At 34.8% G+C, this 14932-nt stretch overlaps 2 protein-coding genes across 4 annotated transcripts; both read right to left on the reverse strand.

Moving 5' to 3' along the window:
* Nucleotides 1–426: 426 nt before the first annotated feature.
* On the reverse strand, nucleotides 427–7579 carry LOC129899349 (adenylylsulfatase HINT3). 2 transcript variants are annotated; one of them, XM_055974289.1, is made up of 7 exons: nucleotides 7224–7579; nucleotides 5579–5634; nucleotides 4714–4780; nucleotides 3726–3792; nucleotides 1203–1258; nucleotides 998–1051; nucleotides 427–925 (listed from the first exon to the last, which is right to left on the reverse strand). In XM_055974289.1, the coding sequence occupies exons 1-7, from the start codon at nucleotides 7407–7409 to the stop codon at nucleotides 797–799; spliced, it is 615 nt and encodes a 204-aa protein (XP_055830264.1). In that variant the 5' UTR covers nucleotides 7410–7579; the 3' UTR covers nucleotides 427–796. The 2 variants fall into 2 exon arrangements, with proteins under 2 accessions (XP_055830264.1, XP_055830265.1); XM_055974290.1 differs by having other exon boundaries at nucleotides 4714–4771; nucleotides 7224–7575.
* A 1620-nt stretch (nucleotides 7580–9199) lies between these two features.
* LOC129900675 (uncharacterized) lies at nucleotides 9200–13598 on the reverse strand. 2 transcript variants are annotated; one of them, XM_055975690.1, is made up of 5 exons: nucleotides 13297–13598; nucleotides 10578–10780; nucleotides 10371–10478; nucleotides 10131–10274; nucleotides 9200–9457 (listed from the first exon to the last, which is right to left on the reverse strand). In XM_055975690.1, the coding sequence occupies exons 1-5, from the start codon at nucleotides 13365–13367 to the stop codon at nucleotides 9411–9413; spliced, it is 573 nt and encodes a 190-aa protein (XP_055831665.1). In that variant the 5' UTR covers nucleotides 13368–13598; the 3' UTR covers nucleotides 9200–9410. The 2 variants fall into 2 exon arrangements, with proteins under 2 accessions (XP_055831665.1, XP_055831664.1); XM_055975689.1 differs by lacking the exon at nucleotides 9200–9457 and having other exon boundaries at nucleotides 9748–10274.
* Nucleotides 13599–14932: the final 1334 nt, after the last annotated feature.

Genomic DNA, 14932 nt, shown 5'->3' on the forward strand with positions numbered 1-14932 from the left:
TATCACGATTGTGCCATGAAAGTCAAAATGTCGAAACAAACGATATTATATTTTCTGTTCTCTATTTTGATTTTTTTTTTCCTTCAGAGAGGGTGCCATGTTGGATTACCTTTTCCATCTACGTGGCATACTTGTAGCGATCAAAAGGCATATTTCTAATTATTTATTATTTCTAGTTCATACAACTAATGAATAAAATATTGATTAGGGCTTCATTAGGAATGGATAAAAATTGCTCATATATGCGCCATCACTTATTTGTATTTGAATTTGGTGATAAGAATCTCTTATTTAAAATGAAATGAATTCAAATTAGAGGTGTCAAATAAGTGAATCAAGCTAAGTTTTAGCATGTCAAATTTAATTGAGAATTTGAGAAAATAAATAAGCAGGCCGACAAAATTAGGAAGACGAGTCAAAAGAGACTAGAGAAAATATTTTCCAAAAATTTTGATGAAAAATTGAAATTTCCACCGTACCGAACACACTTATGAACAAAGATTGCTCATGTATCCTCACTAGAAGTTCACAAACTAATTTACAACAAATGCAGCTCATTTCAACAGTCCTGCAGCAACTGAATCAGGAAACAAATGGAACAACGAGTCGAAAATACATCCCGTATGCTCATGCTTTCATAATAGTTTACAACAGAGGCAAATTCAGAAGCTAGAGTCGGGGAATTGAGAATCAGTGATATCGCATGATATGTACACATGTGTATGCATTCTTCGACTTGAAAAACAGAACCTGTCTTAGATCCGCCTCTAGTTTGACAAACATGTGTGCAACATCCCTAGTTTACAATGAGACTTGATCCTTGCCCCTTGCTATCTTCAATGTTGTTTGAAAACGATAAGTTTTCCCGAATACCATCTGCAAGTTTCTGAGCCTCGTCTGACTTCAGTGGACATCTACTCAAGCTCTGTAAAACAATCAATTTTATCAACTGCTATCAAAACAATCGTCAATGAGGAACGTAAAAGGTAATAAGTACCTCAGAAGTCCATAGGCAATCGCTTTCTTTACGAGGAATTATATGAATATGGGTCTGAACTTGCCATGAAAACAAAAAATAAATCATCACAAGTATAAACATTCCTAAGTAGAATACTAGCTAATAGAGCAAAAGCACACAAAAGAGCCTGCTTGGGTCGATACTAGTATCAAAACTAAAATGCTTGCAAGTTTTGGGATCATACGTGATATATAACCTGGCCAGCAGCCGCGCCATTGTTAACCAACAAGTTGAATGAATCTGCACATTTCAAACCTTCGTGAGTTAAATCATACGATAATTATTTATGAAATTGAGGGGGTAAGAGGACTGAACAAAGCATAGTTGACATCCAGATGATGCCTAGACAATCCTGGTTTACTACAATGTACGTCTCTTGATACATAAAACTTCGGAACTACCTGCAGCAACGAACTGCACAATTTACCCCCCCTCCAATTGACTATATACTTACACTTCAATGTATATAAATTAGGAACTTCATCATCACCGCATTCTCTCTTTTCCACTTTACCTTTTGGCCCTTTTTCGGGTTTTCCACCCCTAAGGCTTAGTTTGGTAACTACAGCTTTTGTTGACCTTTGTTTGTTTCAAAGATTAGTATACGAAAATGGAAAAAGAAAGCAGCCATAAAGGAGGATAGATTTGGCTTATAGTTTGAATAGGCTAAACGTTGACTGAGAAAAGGTTTCTTGCTTTAAGTTAGCATCAAAATCTCTAACAAATTTGATGTGATGACAATGCTCAAAAAGGTCCTAAGAGGCAATTATTTAATAAGTATGTACCTGGCAATGCAAATCATAGTATAGGTGATATCATAAGATATTGACGGACACATTATAGTAAAGTACAACTGTGATAAATTGAAACTTGGTTAAGTTTATTGTGGGAATTCAAACAATTCGAATTCAAGAAGAAACCAAGGAACTAGATAATTTGTAGAATTTTTAGGACCAAAAGAAAAAAAATGTGTTTTGTTTTTCAATCTTCGAGTTCTTTGAATCCTCTCCTCCTGTTTTCCTTTCATTTCTTCCTCTCAAGATACTGAAACGATCGTAAAGTCGCAATATGTGTTTAATAAAACTTGGTGAAATACATATACAGTTCTCTAAACTTGGAAACAATTTTCACTTAAATACCTCAACTAAGGCTTGTACCTGTTAGATACTTCAGCTTCAGTTAATGTGTACCATCCATAACCAGTCAGTAGGAAAAAGAACTGCCTGAACTTCACGGACAAATACAAGGCTAAAGAAGCGAATCAGAAAACTCCACCCAACTTTTGGTCTATAAAAAGGCTTTTGACAACACGAGGAAAAAACAACTATAATATTATGTTATTTAGAACTCCCGCCATCATAGACCCCTATGAGGTCTCATCGGGGAATCTTTTTGCTATTAAACTTGGTCATCAAAGTGCAGTGATGGATTCAAACAAAAAAAATCCAAATTTGTTTTCAATTTGGTGCAGCATGAAAAAAGTTCTCTTGAAGGTTTAAAAATCTTTGGAATCCTTTGTTTCCTCATCCCTCCCAATTCAGTGACTGACAGCCATTAAATTTGATTTGGTATAGTTTGACAGTTTGAACTAAAGTATAAGCTTTTGCATTTCGAAAATTGGTGCATGTGGCGGCGGGTGGGAGAGAAGATGAAGAGTAATGGTGGAGGTGGTGTGACCGGGAGAGAAGATGAAGGAAAATGGTAGATACATGGTGGAGGTGATAATGATAAGAGAGAATGGAGTGGTGGCACGGAGAGGGAATATGGTGGTGGAGGTAGCTAGTAGAGGGAATGAGAAAGGACAAAAAGATTAAAAAGAAAATACAGGCACAATTCACGTGCTGTACTACAATTGAGATTCACCGTATGTGTCATGTCAGCAAGTTGTGTCTAATAGGCACGATTTGAATTGAGTTTCGATGTTCAATAGGTACAAGCTTTAGTTGAGCTGTTGACGTATCCAAGTGAAACTTGTTGCCAAGTTTAGGGAGCTGTATATGTATTTCGCTTAAAAGCTTTAGGTTAGCCATCTGTCCACTACCAAGGTAACGAAGCTCAAACCCAGTGTTGCTTGTGTCACCACCAGTACAATTCCTACCCCTAACCATTTCAATCATCCAAGTACTATTTTCTGCAAGACACGGCCAAAAATAGGCGAATTGATAGACATCCTCAACACTTAAAAGGCTTAAGAATTTTTAGCAGAGGTGGTTGATGCTTAATTATTGATGTCGACAATCCGTCGCTGGGGGGTTACCCAACAGAAAATCAATTTTCATGTGATCATTTCGTCAATGCCTTCTCTCCTCTGCTTCCACAACCATTACCACTAGGTTCTCTACATTTTCCACTTACTCTCTTTAAGCACAAGATTTACTCCACATAACGCGGGGGAGAAAAGGATCTTATATGTCTTGTAATATTGATGTATTACTCATCAAAAGCATATCAAGCTAAAATTGCACCATTTTGAGAAAAGAACTGCCCCTATTTTTGATAATTGCCTGGTTACCATTCAAAACAGCAAAACGTGAAAGACTTGATAGTAGATATCACGAGAACAGCATTACTAGCAGCACAATCAATACAGTTAGAGAATCATACATATGTTTCACTTAAGCGAATTAAAGAGGAAAAAGAAAAACAATATACATATGGTATAAAGCAAAACAAGCATGATTAGTCATCAAGAAAAAAATTAACATACCACAACCAGTGGCTTTCATGACTGCGCTGCTAATCAAGGGCACTTTTGAACTCATGGCAGCCACAACCTGCAATTAAATGAAAAAAAAAAAAAAAAAAAAAATCATCAGAAAACTTGTAGACTAGAGTCCATTTATTTCAAAGAGATAAAGCAGAATTATACCATGTTGTGAAAGCAGGCGAGCAGCAGGGCCCATTTAATTAAAGCAACCCAAAAGGTAATAACATCTTCATCAGATTATAACAATGTAAAAATCTTATTACAAAAGAATATAATTCTGAATGGTTACTTTAGCTTATGACTAAAAGATTTTCAAAGCAAGCAGAAAAAATCACATGCATGCCAGTTTTAAGGTATGAATTGGTAAGCACGTCCAACTCTTCAGGTATACAATTCAAGGGATAAAAGTTAAAACAGCCCAAATAAACAGTTTGGCTGCTGCAGACAAGTTGTTTGAACTTTTTTTCCCTTCCTACCAGGAGTTAGAAACACTGGGTATTGTTGTTGTTGTGAAACAGGTGTTAGAACCTTTTTTTTTTTGGAGAAAGGGTGTTAGAACTTATTAATATACTCATGAAAGCACAAAGAAGTCCAGCTAACGGGACAACATGTTGGTTTTTCAATAGACTTATCACATATAAGGCATTATTAAATATGTACTGCTCAATGATGCAGCAGATTGTAGTAGAACAATGGAAGCATCTCAACACAGACACTGAACGGGAAAGGATTCGTATCACTTTTCCTCATGCATTGGGCAGAGTACATGATGAAAATGACCTTTGAAATCAGTCCATCCAATTATTGCTTCTGTTTCAGATCTTGATCCAGGTTGATTGGTTTTTTGTTAACAAATCACATCAGTACATGGGCTAGAGGAACAGAAAGATCAGGGTATGCAGGAGAAAGGGAAGAAGTAACAACAGTCTGCACAATATCCAATTAAGTAAAACATCAAGGTATTTGACCTTTGAAGAGGGTAACTTACTGATGGTGGAGTTTCTTGCAAAGAAGGAAAATGAGACTTTGGGATGACAAGCGAGTGCCTGCAAAAGCTATGGACATTATTGGACCAGATATATTAATACAAAAGATAATAAGGTTAATCACGTTTTTTCAGCTATACTAATTTGGTAAACTAAGATGAATTACAAACTATGGATTGAGATATAGTAGCTCCAGGAACATGAAGCTTGCTTCTCAGTGGAAATTCCTTAAAAAATAAGTTGAGTCAGCTATTGTTTGACCCATGTGAATAAAAAAAGGGCAGCCCGGTGCACTAAAGCTCCCGCTATGCGCGGGGTCCGGGGAAGGGCCTGACCACAAGGGCCTATTGTACGCAGCCTTGCCTTGCATTTCTGCCAGAGGCTGTTTCCAAGGTTTGAACCCGTGACCTCCTGGTCACATGGCAGCAACTTTACCAGTTACTCCAAGGCAAATCATCTTTAATTAAGATACATGCAAATATAGAACTCACACCTGTGGTCGAATTTATGTAGTTCAAACTTGGTTGTCATAAATTCTCCTTTTTTTCCTTTCATATTTGGCGGAAATAGATTGAACTCTTAAATTTATCAGAAAAAGAGTAAAATGGTTCACGAACATGTGCAACATATTTGCTCTTTGTTCATAGTTTGAATGCATAAAGAATTTTCCTTGAATAACTATTATTTTTGGTAAGTTTCTATTATGGTCTCAATGTTGCAGGTCAGATTTTCAGCAAACACACCAAAATAGATCAACTAAGTTGAGATGATGCATCTGCTGTTATAAATAGATCTTCCAATGTCAAGATAGCAAGAATACGCTCAGAAGATGCTGAAAATGATAATGGTCGGAAGAAGATACCTTACCCAAAACACAACGGGTTAGCGTCCAAAATGCAGAGGCATACATCATCTTCATAGACCTGCAGTTAAATCAAACTGCACCAAGAATTAGAGAAGTAGCATAAAGCAGAGGCATTGTTCCACATCATCTACCCCTTCTATCTCCACCCGCTGAAAATCACAGAGTATAGCAAATATGCTCTTCTGGCAAAGAATATTAAACAGAGAGAAATACAATGTAAAAGGACATGACAACAATATCTCTGTAGTAAATAGCTTTTTGTTATTAAGTCCACCTTTCAACAACTTGTTTGCAAGTACAAAATGTATAAGAAGCAAGACTTAGAAGAGCCTGTAATCATTTCAACTCCTTTTTTTTTAAAAGATATCACTGTATCTGGGCCAGCTTGCACACTCCTGAGCTAGCTAGTGAAACTTGGCTTTCTGCTTATAAAGTTGTTTCCTTCAAGTGGTACCTCTTGCTGCAGTAAAAATGACTCTTGAGCCCAACAAATCCTAAAACTAAGCTAAAAAAACAAAAGAGGATTATCCAAGATCATATAAGGAGACAACAACTCTTGCCATTAACCCCTTCCCCCCATGCTAAGGAAGATGGACATCTAAAGTGTGAATAACATAGCATGGTGCACAACATAGGTAAAATACAACAATAGGACAGGTCCAACTTGAATGTCATATAAAGAAAACAGATATTGGGCTTAGCTTAACCCAAAAAGCTAGCTTAGGAAGTGAAAGATTGTACAAAACCATATAAGGCGATAACAACTCATTCCATCAACCAATGTTGGCTACTCTAACACTTGCCTGCACCTACGGGGTAGAAACTCCAACAACTCTGAAACTTGGAGAAGAGCTTTTTGGCTAACTAATAAGTTCCACCTTTTCTTAAATAAACCAGTTCTTCTTTTCTCTCAACTAACCATGGTGTCCGGGCCAGCTTGCGTGCTCACCTCAACTAATTCCATAAGATACCTACTACTTCCCACCAATACATGTACCGGGTACACTCCGCTCACCAAGGCTTGGACAGCTTATATAAACCTCTTCTTTTAGTATCTTTCTAATTTAAATAAGATATATATCAGTAGAATGCCTACTTTAAGAAACAATCATGTTACTCCTAAATTCAATGTAACCAAAATGGGTGTACTGTATCCAAAAGGGGATCATCATGTACCAGTGTTTGCAGGCCACTCAAATAAGCAAGAACGCGAAAAAACATACTCTTCCCACTCATTTATTTGGCATGTTTGACTAAAGATTTCAAACCAACAACAAGTGCAATCCCACGAGTCGAGTCTGGAGAGAGCATGGTGTAGGCAGACCTTAGCCTACTCTGGGGTTAAAAAGTTTGTTTACTATAGACCATCAGCTCAAGGACTAAAGATTTCAAACCCATAAGTTAATTATGGACAACATACTAAAAATACCTCAACCAAACATTCTGCTTCCCAAAATGAAGATGGGGTTTGTTTTAGAAACTGAAAAAACTGTTTTTTTTACTTAAAACTTAAAAGGGTTCCTCATAATAAGATTAAATCAGCTGAAAAACAACCCAATTCGATCAGAGAAACTAATTGAAGACGGATACAAATTGACCCAAGTGAGGAAACCGGCTGTTTAACAAATGTGATAATAAGGACTGTACCTTTAAGGCAGGTGCTTCACCTCGAACAATCATACAAAAAACGCACCCATTTTCTTGATTTTCTCCATTAGAGGAGCTGCAATTGAAAGCCGCCACTTGAGGAGAGAAACAATGAGTACGAAAATGTGAAGAGAGAAGAGAAAGACGACGAAGCGCAGTTGCAGTTGAAGCTGAAGTTGCCTCCATTACATTAATTTGATGAGGAAAAAGAACAATATTGGGTAGAAATGGAACTGTGTAGCCATTGATTTTTTTTCTCTCTCTACTGGGAGCAAATTCAAGGAAGAAGACAAAGAAGGGAAGGTCGCAATGGGGGGCCTATTGCCACGCAAAGCAACTAGTGGTTGGCTCCGCCTTATCCACGCTTTGTAAGGAGGGGATGTACACTCTTGTCCATTCCAAACTACAATTTTCTTTAACCAATGAGTTAAGCTCATGTTTTCGTGTGTCCTACATTTTGAAGTTGAAATATTAAAAAGAAAAAAAATGAGCCTTTTAAAGTTGTAATTTTTGTAACGTGAAATTGAAAAATATTTTGCTTTTTTTTTATCAAATTTTAATTTCATTTTGCTTTCCTCGATCATTGAATTTGATTGACCGACTCTTTTCCCTACCCCCGACCCTTGTTGTGATAGGGCGAATCACTTTTGCGTTCTTTCTATTGCGTAGGTCAATCTCTCTCTTTTGTCGATAATTGTTTAACGATTTTAATTCGATTAGAAAAACTTCTTTTGAGACCTTTCTTGTAAGGAAAGAAAGAACTTGGGACTCCCCTTTTTAAATAACCTCCTCACTCCCCTTGGAAGTTGAAGTTTTGAGAATAGAAGTGAAGTTTCTTTTAATAACTGATAAAGATATTTGAAGATCGAATTTTTAATGGTTAAAATAGATATTAAAGATAAATTTTCAGAGTATGAATCGAATTTTGTAGTCAAGTAGCTTAGATTGATTTATTGTGTTATAACCAAAGTATTCAATTCTCCATCTTATGGTATTTTGAATCTACTTTTTCAAGCTCCAAAAGTCGTTGGATTAAGTAGAAAATAAAGTAAGTTGGATAGTTACTTTTGCAATATATGATGAGTCTTTTTTGCAAGCATGACACATACTAATACAACAATATATTCAGTAAAATCTCATTAAGTGAGGTATGAAAAGGATAGAATGTATGCAGACCTTACTACTACCTCACGGATGTAGAAAAACTATTTCTGAAAGACCCTCGGCTCAAGTGCATCAAACTCAAGTAAAGGAAAAAGAAAATAATGACGAAATCATAACAATTAATAAGAAAACTGTGTACTGTCTACAAGAAAGAAACAATAACTGCACATGACAACTACTACTACTATGATAGGTACTACCAAGTCTTAACCTAAGCGATGCAAGACAATTTCTACTCCTACGAACCTTCTATCATAATACGTGACCTCCACTCTTTCTTATTTAGAATCGGTCCTCGGTAATATAAAATTGCGCTATGTCCTTTCTAATCACCTCTCTCCAATACTTTTTCGACCTACCTCTACCCCTCCGCGTACCCCCTACAACCAGCCTCTCACACCTCCTTACTGAGTGTCTACGCACTTCCTCTTCATATGTCCAAACCATCTCAGTCTCGCTTTTCTCATTTTGTCCGTCACAGAGATCCTAATTTTGTCGATCATAGTATACCTCCATATCTATTTCAATATTTTCATATTCGCAACATGCATCTACTGAACACATGAATTTTATTTAGCTTAATTTGACTCCCAAACAAGCTGTCTAGGCATTAACAATTGATATTTATTCCCAATTGTCATCATGTCACAAAATGTGCCAGCATGTCGATACACAACTATCAGAGTTCACACAATTTTATTTTTTCAAGAAAGGTCCATTTTAGAGCAAACCAATTGTACACATCTGAGACCGAGGAACGATCGAACTGTCTTTTTTCCTTCGATACGTGGAAAGATATACTCTGGGATTTTAGATTTAGATTCAATTGGCATTGACCTATCTTACTTAGAAAATTCACCCTTTAATTCCCCGAAACCCATACTATTTCAGGCTCACCTCTAAGGAGGTCATCCTTCGAGAGAGAAATTCCCATTCAGTATGAGACCGCAGCCTTTCTTGCCCTCCTTTTCCTTCCAATTAGTGAGATTCTATCTCTTACTTGGAAAATTTTGTCTAGGTCGATTAGAGGTTCGGCTTCCTTCTCCCCCACCTTTTAGCCTTCTGAACCTCTGGAAAAAAAAGAAGAAGCTGAAATCAAAAAGCTAATCAGACCACCACCATCTAAGACAAAAACACTTTATTAAGCAAATATTGTTGTATTCGCGTCATATTCTAAAAAATACATAACTTTTAGATGATCAAACACACACCTTGTGGGGGGTTTAAAATATCTGAACAACATAGTCAATGCTATCCATAGAACACAAGTTACATGGGATATTTTCAATAAACAACTAAATACAGTAGAATAATAAAATAGCACAAGGAGATTACTAAAAATTGGATAGAAATAGTAACATATGGATATTTGCAGTCAAGTTAAAGACAGCATTAATAACAAGACACTCAGTACTAAAAACTTGAGTGTAGCTGCAGGTCTTGATTATGTCTCTATTTACAAAGCCATCCCCAAGTAAAGAGAAAAGGATATTTACAATTATATAGTAATCCTTTTTTTTTTTGTTAACTAACTGTTGTATTTACAGAGCAATAAGCAAGATCTAGTAATCATTAATCAACTTCTTTAAAAAGCAGAATCTTGATCTTGAGCTTTTCTATTTTCTTTTTTTGCCCATCTTTTGGCTCTCTAACTAAGACTCATTTGTCCAAAGGCTGCAGAAATTGGTTGAATTTGTACACTAGAAGTTGCAGCAGCAGCAGCATGAGCAAGAGCAGCCCTACCGAATCTCGATAGTTTAGGCTTCCCACGAACATTCCCCTTGCTAGAATTTCTGATTCCGCCACTTTGTGATGGCGCAGCTAGTTTTAAGGGATTCAAGTTTTTTGTATATTTGACGCCATTTGTGTGATTAGCCGACGATGAAACTGCAAAAAAGGAAGAAAAAAAACACATGATTTGTGTGAACACGAAAAGTTGAACCTTTCTTGTCACAACCCTTTTTTTGTAGCAGAAGTAATTACCGTTTCTTATGTGAGATGAAGCAGTGGCTCGGTGAAGGCTACACTTGAATGAGCCAGGGTGGGTGACGGGTGCACATAAGCAAGGCTTCTTTGATGTTGACGACGAAACTGATAAAAAGAACAAAACACATGGTTTGTGAGAACACAGAAAATTGAACGTTTCTTATCATAACCCTTTTCTTCTTTGTACGTGGCAAAAGTATTTACCAGTTCTGGTGCAAGATGAAGCAGTGGCTCGGTGAAGACGACACTTGAATGAGTCTGGGTGGGTGGGGGGTGCACATACACAAAACTTCATTGGTGCTGCAGCACTACTAGTAGCTTTAGACTTGCTGATTTTTTCTTTTTTGTTGTTCTTCTCTTTAACTAGTAAATGACTTGATTTCAGTCCCTTCTCCATCATATTATGACTGCGCGTAATTCAAAAGACAGAAACAAATCAATTAAACAACAAAAATGTGATAGATAAAGGCAATTTTCAACATTTCAGTGATTGGAAAACAAAACAAATATCACACAGCTAAATGGACCAACAATGTGGAACAGATTAAATTCTTGATGTTTATCATCAAACATTCAAAACTAAAAACAAATGGCATAGCACATTCTCAAGTAGAGAAGAATTCAAGATGTTAAATCTCTTCCCATTATTACTTCCTTTTACACGACACTAGTTCCTTTCTAGTCTATTTCCATAAGAATGACACTTCTCGGAAATTTTTCAGTTTGAACTTCTCATTTTGCACTTAATGACATGCTCTTATAGGCATATAGATAAGTCTAATGAACTTTCGTATGTGCCTAAAGTTCTTTTTCTTTCTTTTAAAGCTCCGTATCAAGTCAAATTCCGTCATACATAAACTGAAATGGAATGAGTAGTCTTTTGTGACAGTGAATGCAATAACAAGATAAATATGCATTTTTAAAAAAATATTCAACTTAAACAGTTCAAACACAGATGCTATTCAAATACCACAGCCACACTTATCACAAAACCAGGTTCTGGGCAAAAACAGGGACTAATCATCAAACATTCAAAATTACAAACAAATGGCAATTTTTCAATGTAACAATAAAAAATTTCAAGTAGTGGCAAATTCAAGATCTTAAATCAATTACTTTTATTACCTTCCTCGGTTACATTTTACACGACACTAGTCCCTTTTTAGTTTGTTCCTAAAAGAATGACAATTTTGGAAAATTTTTAGTTTGAACTTCTCATTTTGCACTTAATGACATTGCTCTTATAGTCATATAGATATCAAATTTAAGAGGACAAGTCTAATGTCCTTTCAGTATGTGCTTAAATGATTTCTTTCTTTCTTTTAGACTACATGTCAAATCAAAAAACGTCATACAAAATGAAGTAGAATGAGTAGTACTTTAACACAATTGCAATATAAACATACATTTTTAGAAGGAAAAATATTCAACTTAAAATGTTTCAAACACAAATGCTACTCAAACACTACATCTACCCTTACCTTCAAGGATTACGACTTAAATAAAAACAAGAAGAAGCAGAGATACAACAACGCACAAAGAAGAAGCCAAAATGAACTGACTAAAACACAAATAGTACAACCACTCTTATCTTCAAGGAAGAAATACAATCAATACACAAAAAACCAGATTTTGGAGAAAAGAAAATGAACCGACTGAACATACAACAAGAAGAAGATTCCCAGTGTAATAACACAAGTGAGGTTTGGAGAGGAGTGTACGCACTCTTACCCCTAACCTGGAGTGTGAAGGTAGAGAGACTATTTCTGATAACACTTAGACTAAACCAACAACAGCATACACAGTGTAATCACACAAATGAGTCTAGGGAGGGTGGCGTATACAAAGTCTTACCCCTACCCTGAGAAGGTAGAGAGGCTATTTCTAATAACACTTGGACTGAACCAAGAACAGCAGATGGGGTTGAGGATGGTGGTGGGTATGCAGCCTTACCTCTGCCCTGTGAAGGTAGAGAGGTAGTTTTCGATTACGCTTGGACTGAACCATCATACCAATTTGCCCCATCAAAAGAACTTTAATCAAACAGATAAAGGAGAAGAAAATATTACCAAGATTTTGAAGAGGAGGATGAAGGAGAATGTGGGTCATCTAGAATCGGAATCACAGTGAAATCAAACACTCCATTTTGCAAATCAACTAATTAAACTCATCAAAAACTTCAACACTTGAATTTTATTTTTTTAATTAAAAGCAACCCAAATCAGCTTCTTCTTCTTCTCTGCGGTTGTGAATACACAGAGATAAAGATAGAACCATATATAAAACAGATTTTGGAAAGCAAACTAAAAAAGGAAAATTCGTAATTAGCCAAAACGAACCGACTAGAACAACACAAAATTCTAGAACAGAAAGACTGAACCGTCACTGATCCATGAAGAAAAATTTAAAATTGAACACTCCCATTTTAGCAAATCAAATAATTAAACTCATCTGAAACCTCAATGCTTGGAAAGTTTCGAAATTAAGAAGAAACCCAAATCAGTAGCTTCGTCTCTGGCGATTCTGAATACAGATAGAGACTGATCAATTTCTAGAACAAACAAAGGTACTGAACCGTCACTGATCAATTTACCCCCATGAAGAAAACTTCAATCAAACAGATAACACGGGCACTCACAGTAATATTAAACACTCCCATATCAGCAAATCAACCGATTAAACTCATCAAAAACTTCAACACTAGAATTTTTTTACAAATTTTCGAAACCCAAATCAACAGCTTGGTCTCTGCAATTCTGAATACAGAGAGAGAGAGAGAGAGAGAGAGAGAGAGAGAGAGAGAGAGAGAGAGAGAGAGGTACTGAACCGTCACTGATCAATTTACCCCCATGAAGAAAACTTCAAACAAATAGATTAAAAAAAAAAAAAGCAATCGCAAACAAATTTTAAAAGAGAAAATTACCAAGATTTTGATGAATGAGAATGTGGGTCGTCATCTAGAACCGGAATCACAGTGAAATTAAACACTCCCATTTCAGCAAATCAACCAATAAAACTCATCAGAAACTTTCAACACGATTTTTTTTTTCAAATTTTCAACCCAAAATGAGGAACTTCGTCTCTGCAATTCTGAATTCAGATAAAGAGAGAGATAAAGGGGGAGATAAATGGAGAAGAAGAAGGAAGTGTAAAGTATATAATGAGTTTGGATGATCTCAGATAACGCATATTGCATTTTTGGGCGCGCCCATCGGATCTTATGTAACTAACTCTTCCCACCATCTCACTTCATTTTTGGTTTTCAAAAAGTAGTGTGTACACTATTTTATTTTTATTTCAAAAAGTTAAAATGTTATTTTTTATAAAAAAATTATTTAAATATGTAAAATAAATATAATAGCAAAAAAATTATATTAAAAATAATAAAGAAGAAAATAATAGCAATAACAAAATAATAAGATAATCAGTTATGGATCCAAATTTTTCACCAAAAAAATTCAAAATATGAAAAAGGAAATACGATGTTACTTTGAAAATTATCAAAAATATATAAAAATTAAATTACTAATATTATAATACATATTCTGTACTCAACAAACAAAACTTTTTTAAAGTAATAAAAAAACATCTTATATCTATGTTAATGAGTGATATATATGAAATTTTATACACATCATGTTGACACTTTAATCAATGAATCAATGAACAAATTACCATAAAACATCATATACTATATGCTAGTCGTTTTAATAAATGAATCAATAAATAAATTACAATAAATATCATATACTATATGTTAGTCGGATGAACCCTTTTGCTCCTATCTAGAAACCATTTGAATTGGCATAAGTTTCTTATAAGTTCTTTTCAACTTTTTAAAATGTTCGACGGACTAACTTAAAGTTATTTTGTACTTAAAATAAGCCCCAATAAATATTTAGATTTGTTTGGATAAACTTATTTTAAACAGCTTATAAATTGAAAATAGCTTATAAGTCAAAAAAAATAAGTTGGGTTGCACTTACTTTTTTTTTTAACTTATAAGCAGTTTAAAACTTATAAGTTACTTAAAAATAAAAATAAGTTCATCTAAACGGGATCTAGATCTAAAAAGGAAATCAGTTTTCATCATGACATGGAAGTACTTCTTGAAATCATTTTTTTCATGGAATAAGCTTATGTGTACAACAAAAGCTAACTTATATTGTAATAAATATTCGAAAAATAAAATAATCACACGTAATACTTAGTTAATAATAATAAAATATGATAAATTTAAAACATTCTGGATATTTGCTAACTTAATTAAGTAATACTTATTTAATATGATTTTTTATGATAATATAAAAAATCACTTATCTAAAAATACTATATAACATGAATCACAGAAAATATCTAATTATGTTAAAAACATTAAAATCAATTAAAGTTAATTAGTTAACCTTGAGAAAGAGTTAAACAAGTTGCTATACGTGATTAATAGTGGATCGTTTGATAGCTATTCTTCTGATTAGGAAGTATTAATATGATTTTTGATTTAAAATTTAGAAACACGCATAATTAATATATGTATAAATTATAAAAATTTATATATTATT

The sequence above is a fragment of the Solanum dulcamara genome, chromosome 8, assembly GCF_947179165.1.
Source record: "Solanum dulcamara chromosome 8, daSolDulc1.2, whole genome shotgun sequence".
Taxonomy (NCBI): Eukaryota; Viridiplantae; Streptophyta; class Magnoliopsida; order Solanales; family Solanaceae; genus Solanum; species Solanum dulcamara.

Excerpts from the sequence above, each read along its gene's own strand:
- LOC129899349 (XM_055974289.1), bottom strand. The coding sequence starts at position 7,409 with ATGGAGGCAACTTCAGCTTCAACTGCAACTGCGCTTCGTCGTCTTTCT. Across the intron at positions 4,781-5,578 it reads GCTAACCCGTTGTGTTTTGG|CTTTTGCAGGCACTCGCTTG; the intron begins GTAAGGTATCTT and ends TAATGTCCATAG. Across the intron at positions 926-997 it reads ATTGCCTATGGACTTCTGAG|AGCTTGAGTAGATGTCCACT; the intron begins GTACTTATTACC and ends ATTGTTTTACAG.
- LOC129900675 (XM_055975689.1), bottom strand. The coding sequence starts at position 13,367 with ATGGGAGTGTTTAATTTCACTGTGATTCCGGTTCTAGATGACGACCCA. Across the intron at positions 10,479-10,577 it reads TTCATCTTGCACCAGAACTG|TTTCGTCGTCAACATCAAAG; the intron begins GTAAATACTTTT and ends TCTTTTTATCAG. Across the intron at positions 10,275-10,370 it reads TTCATCTCACATAAGAAACG|TTTCATCGTCGGCTAATCAC; the intron begins GTAATTACTTCT and ends CCTTTTTTGCAG.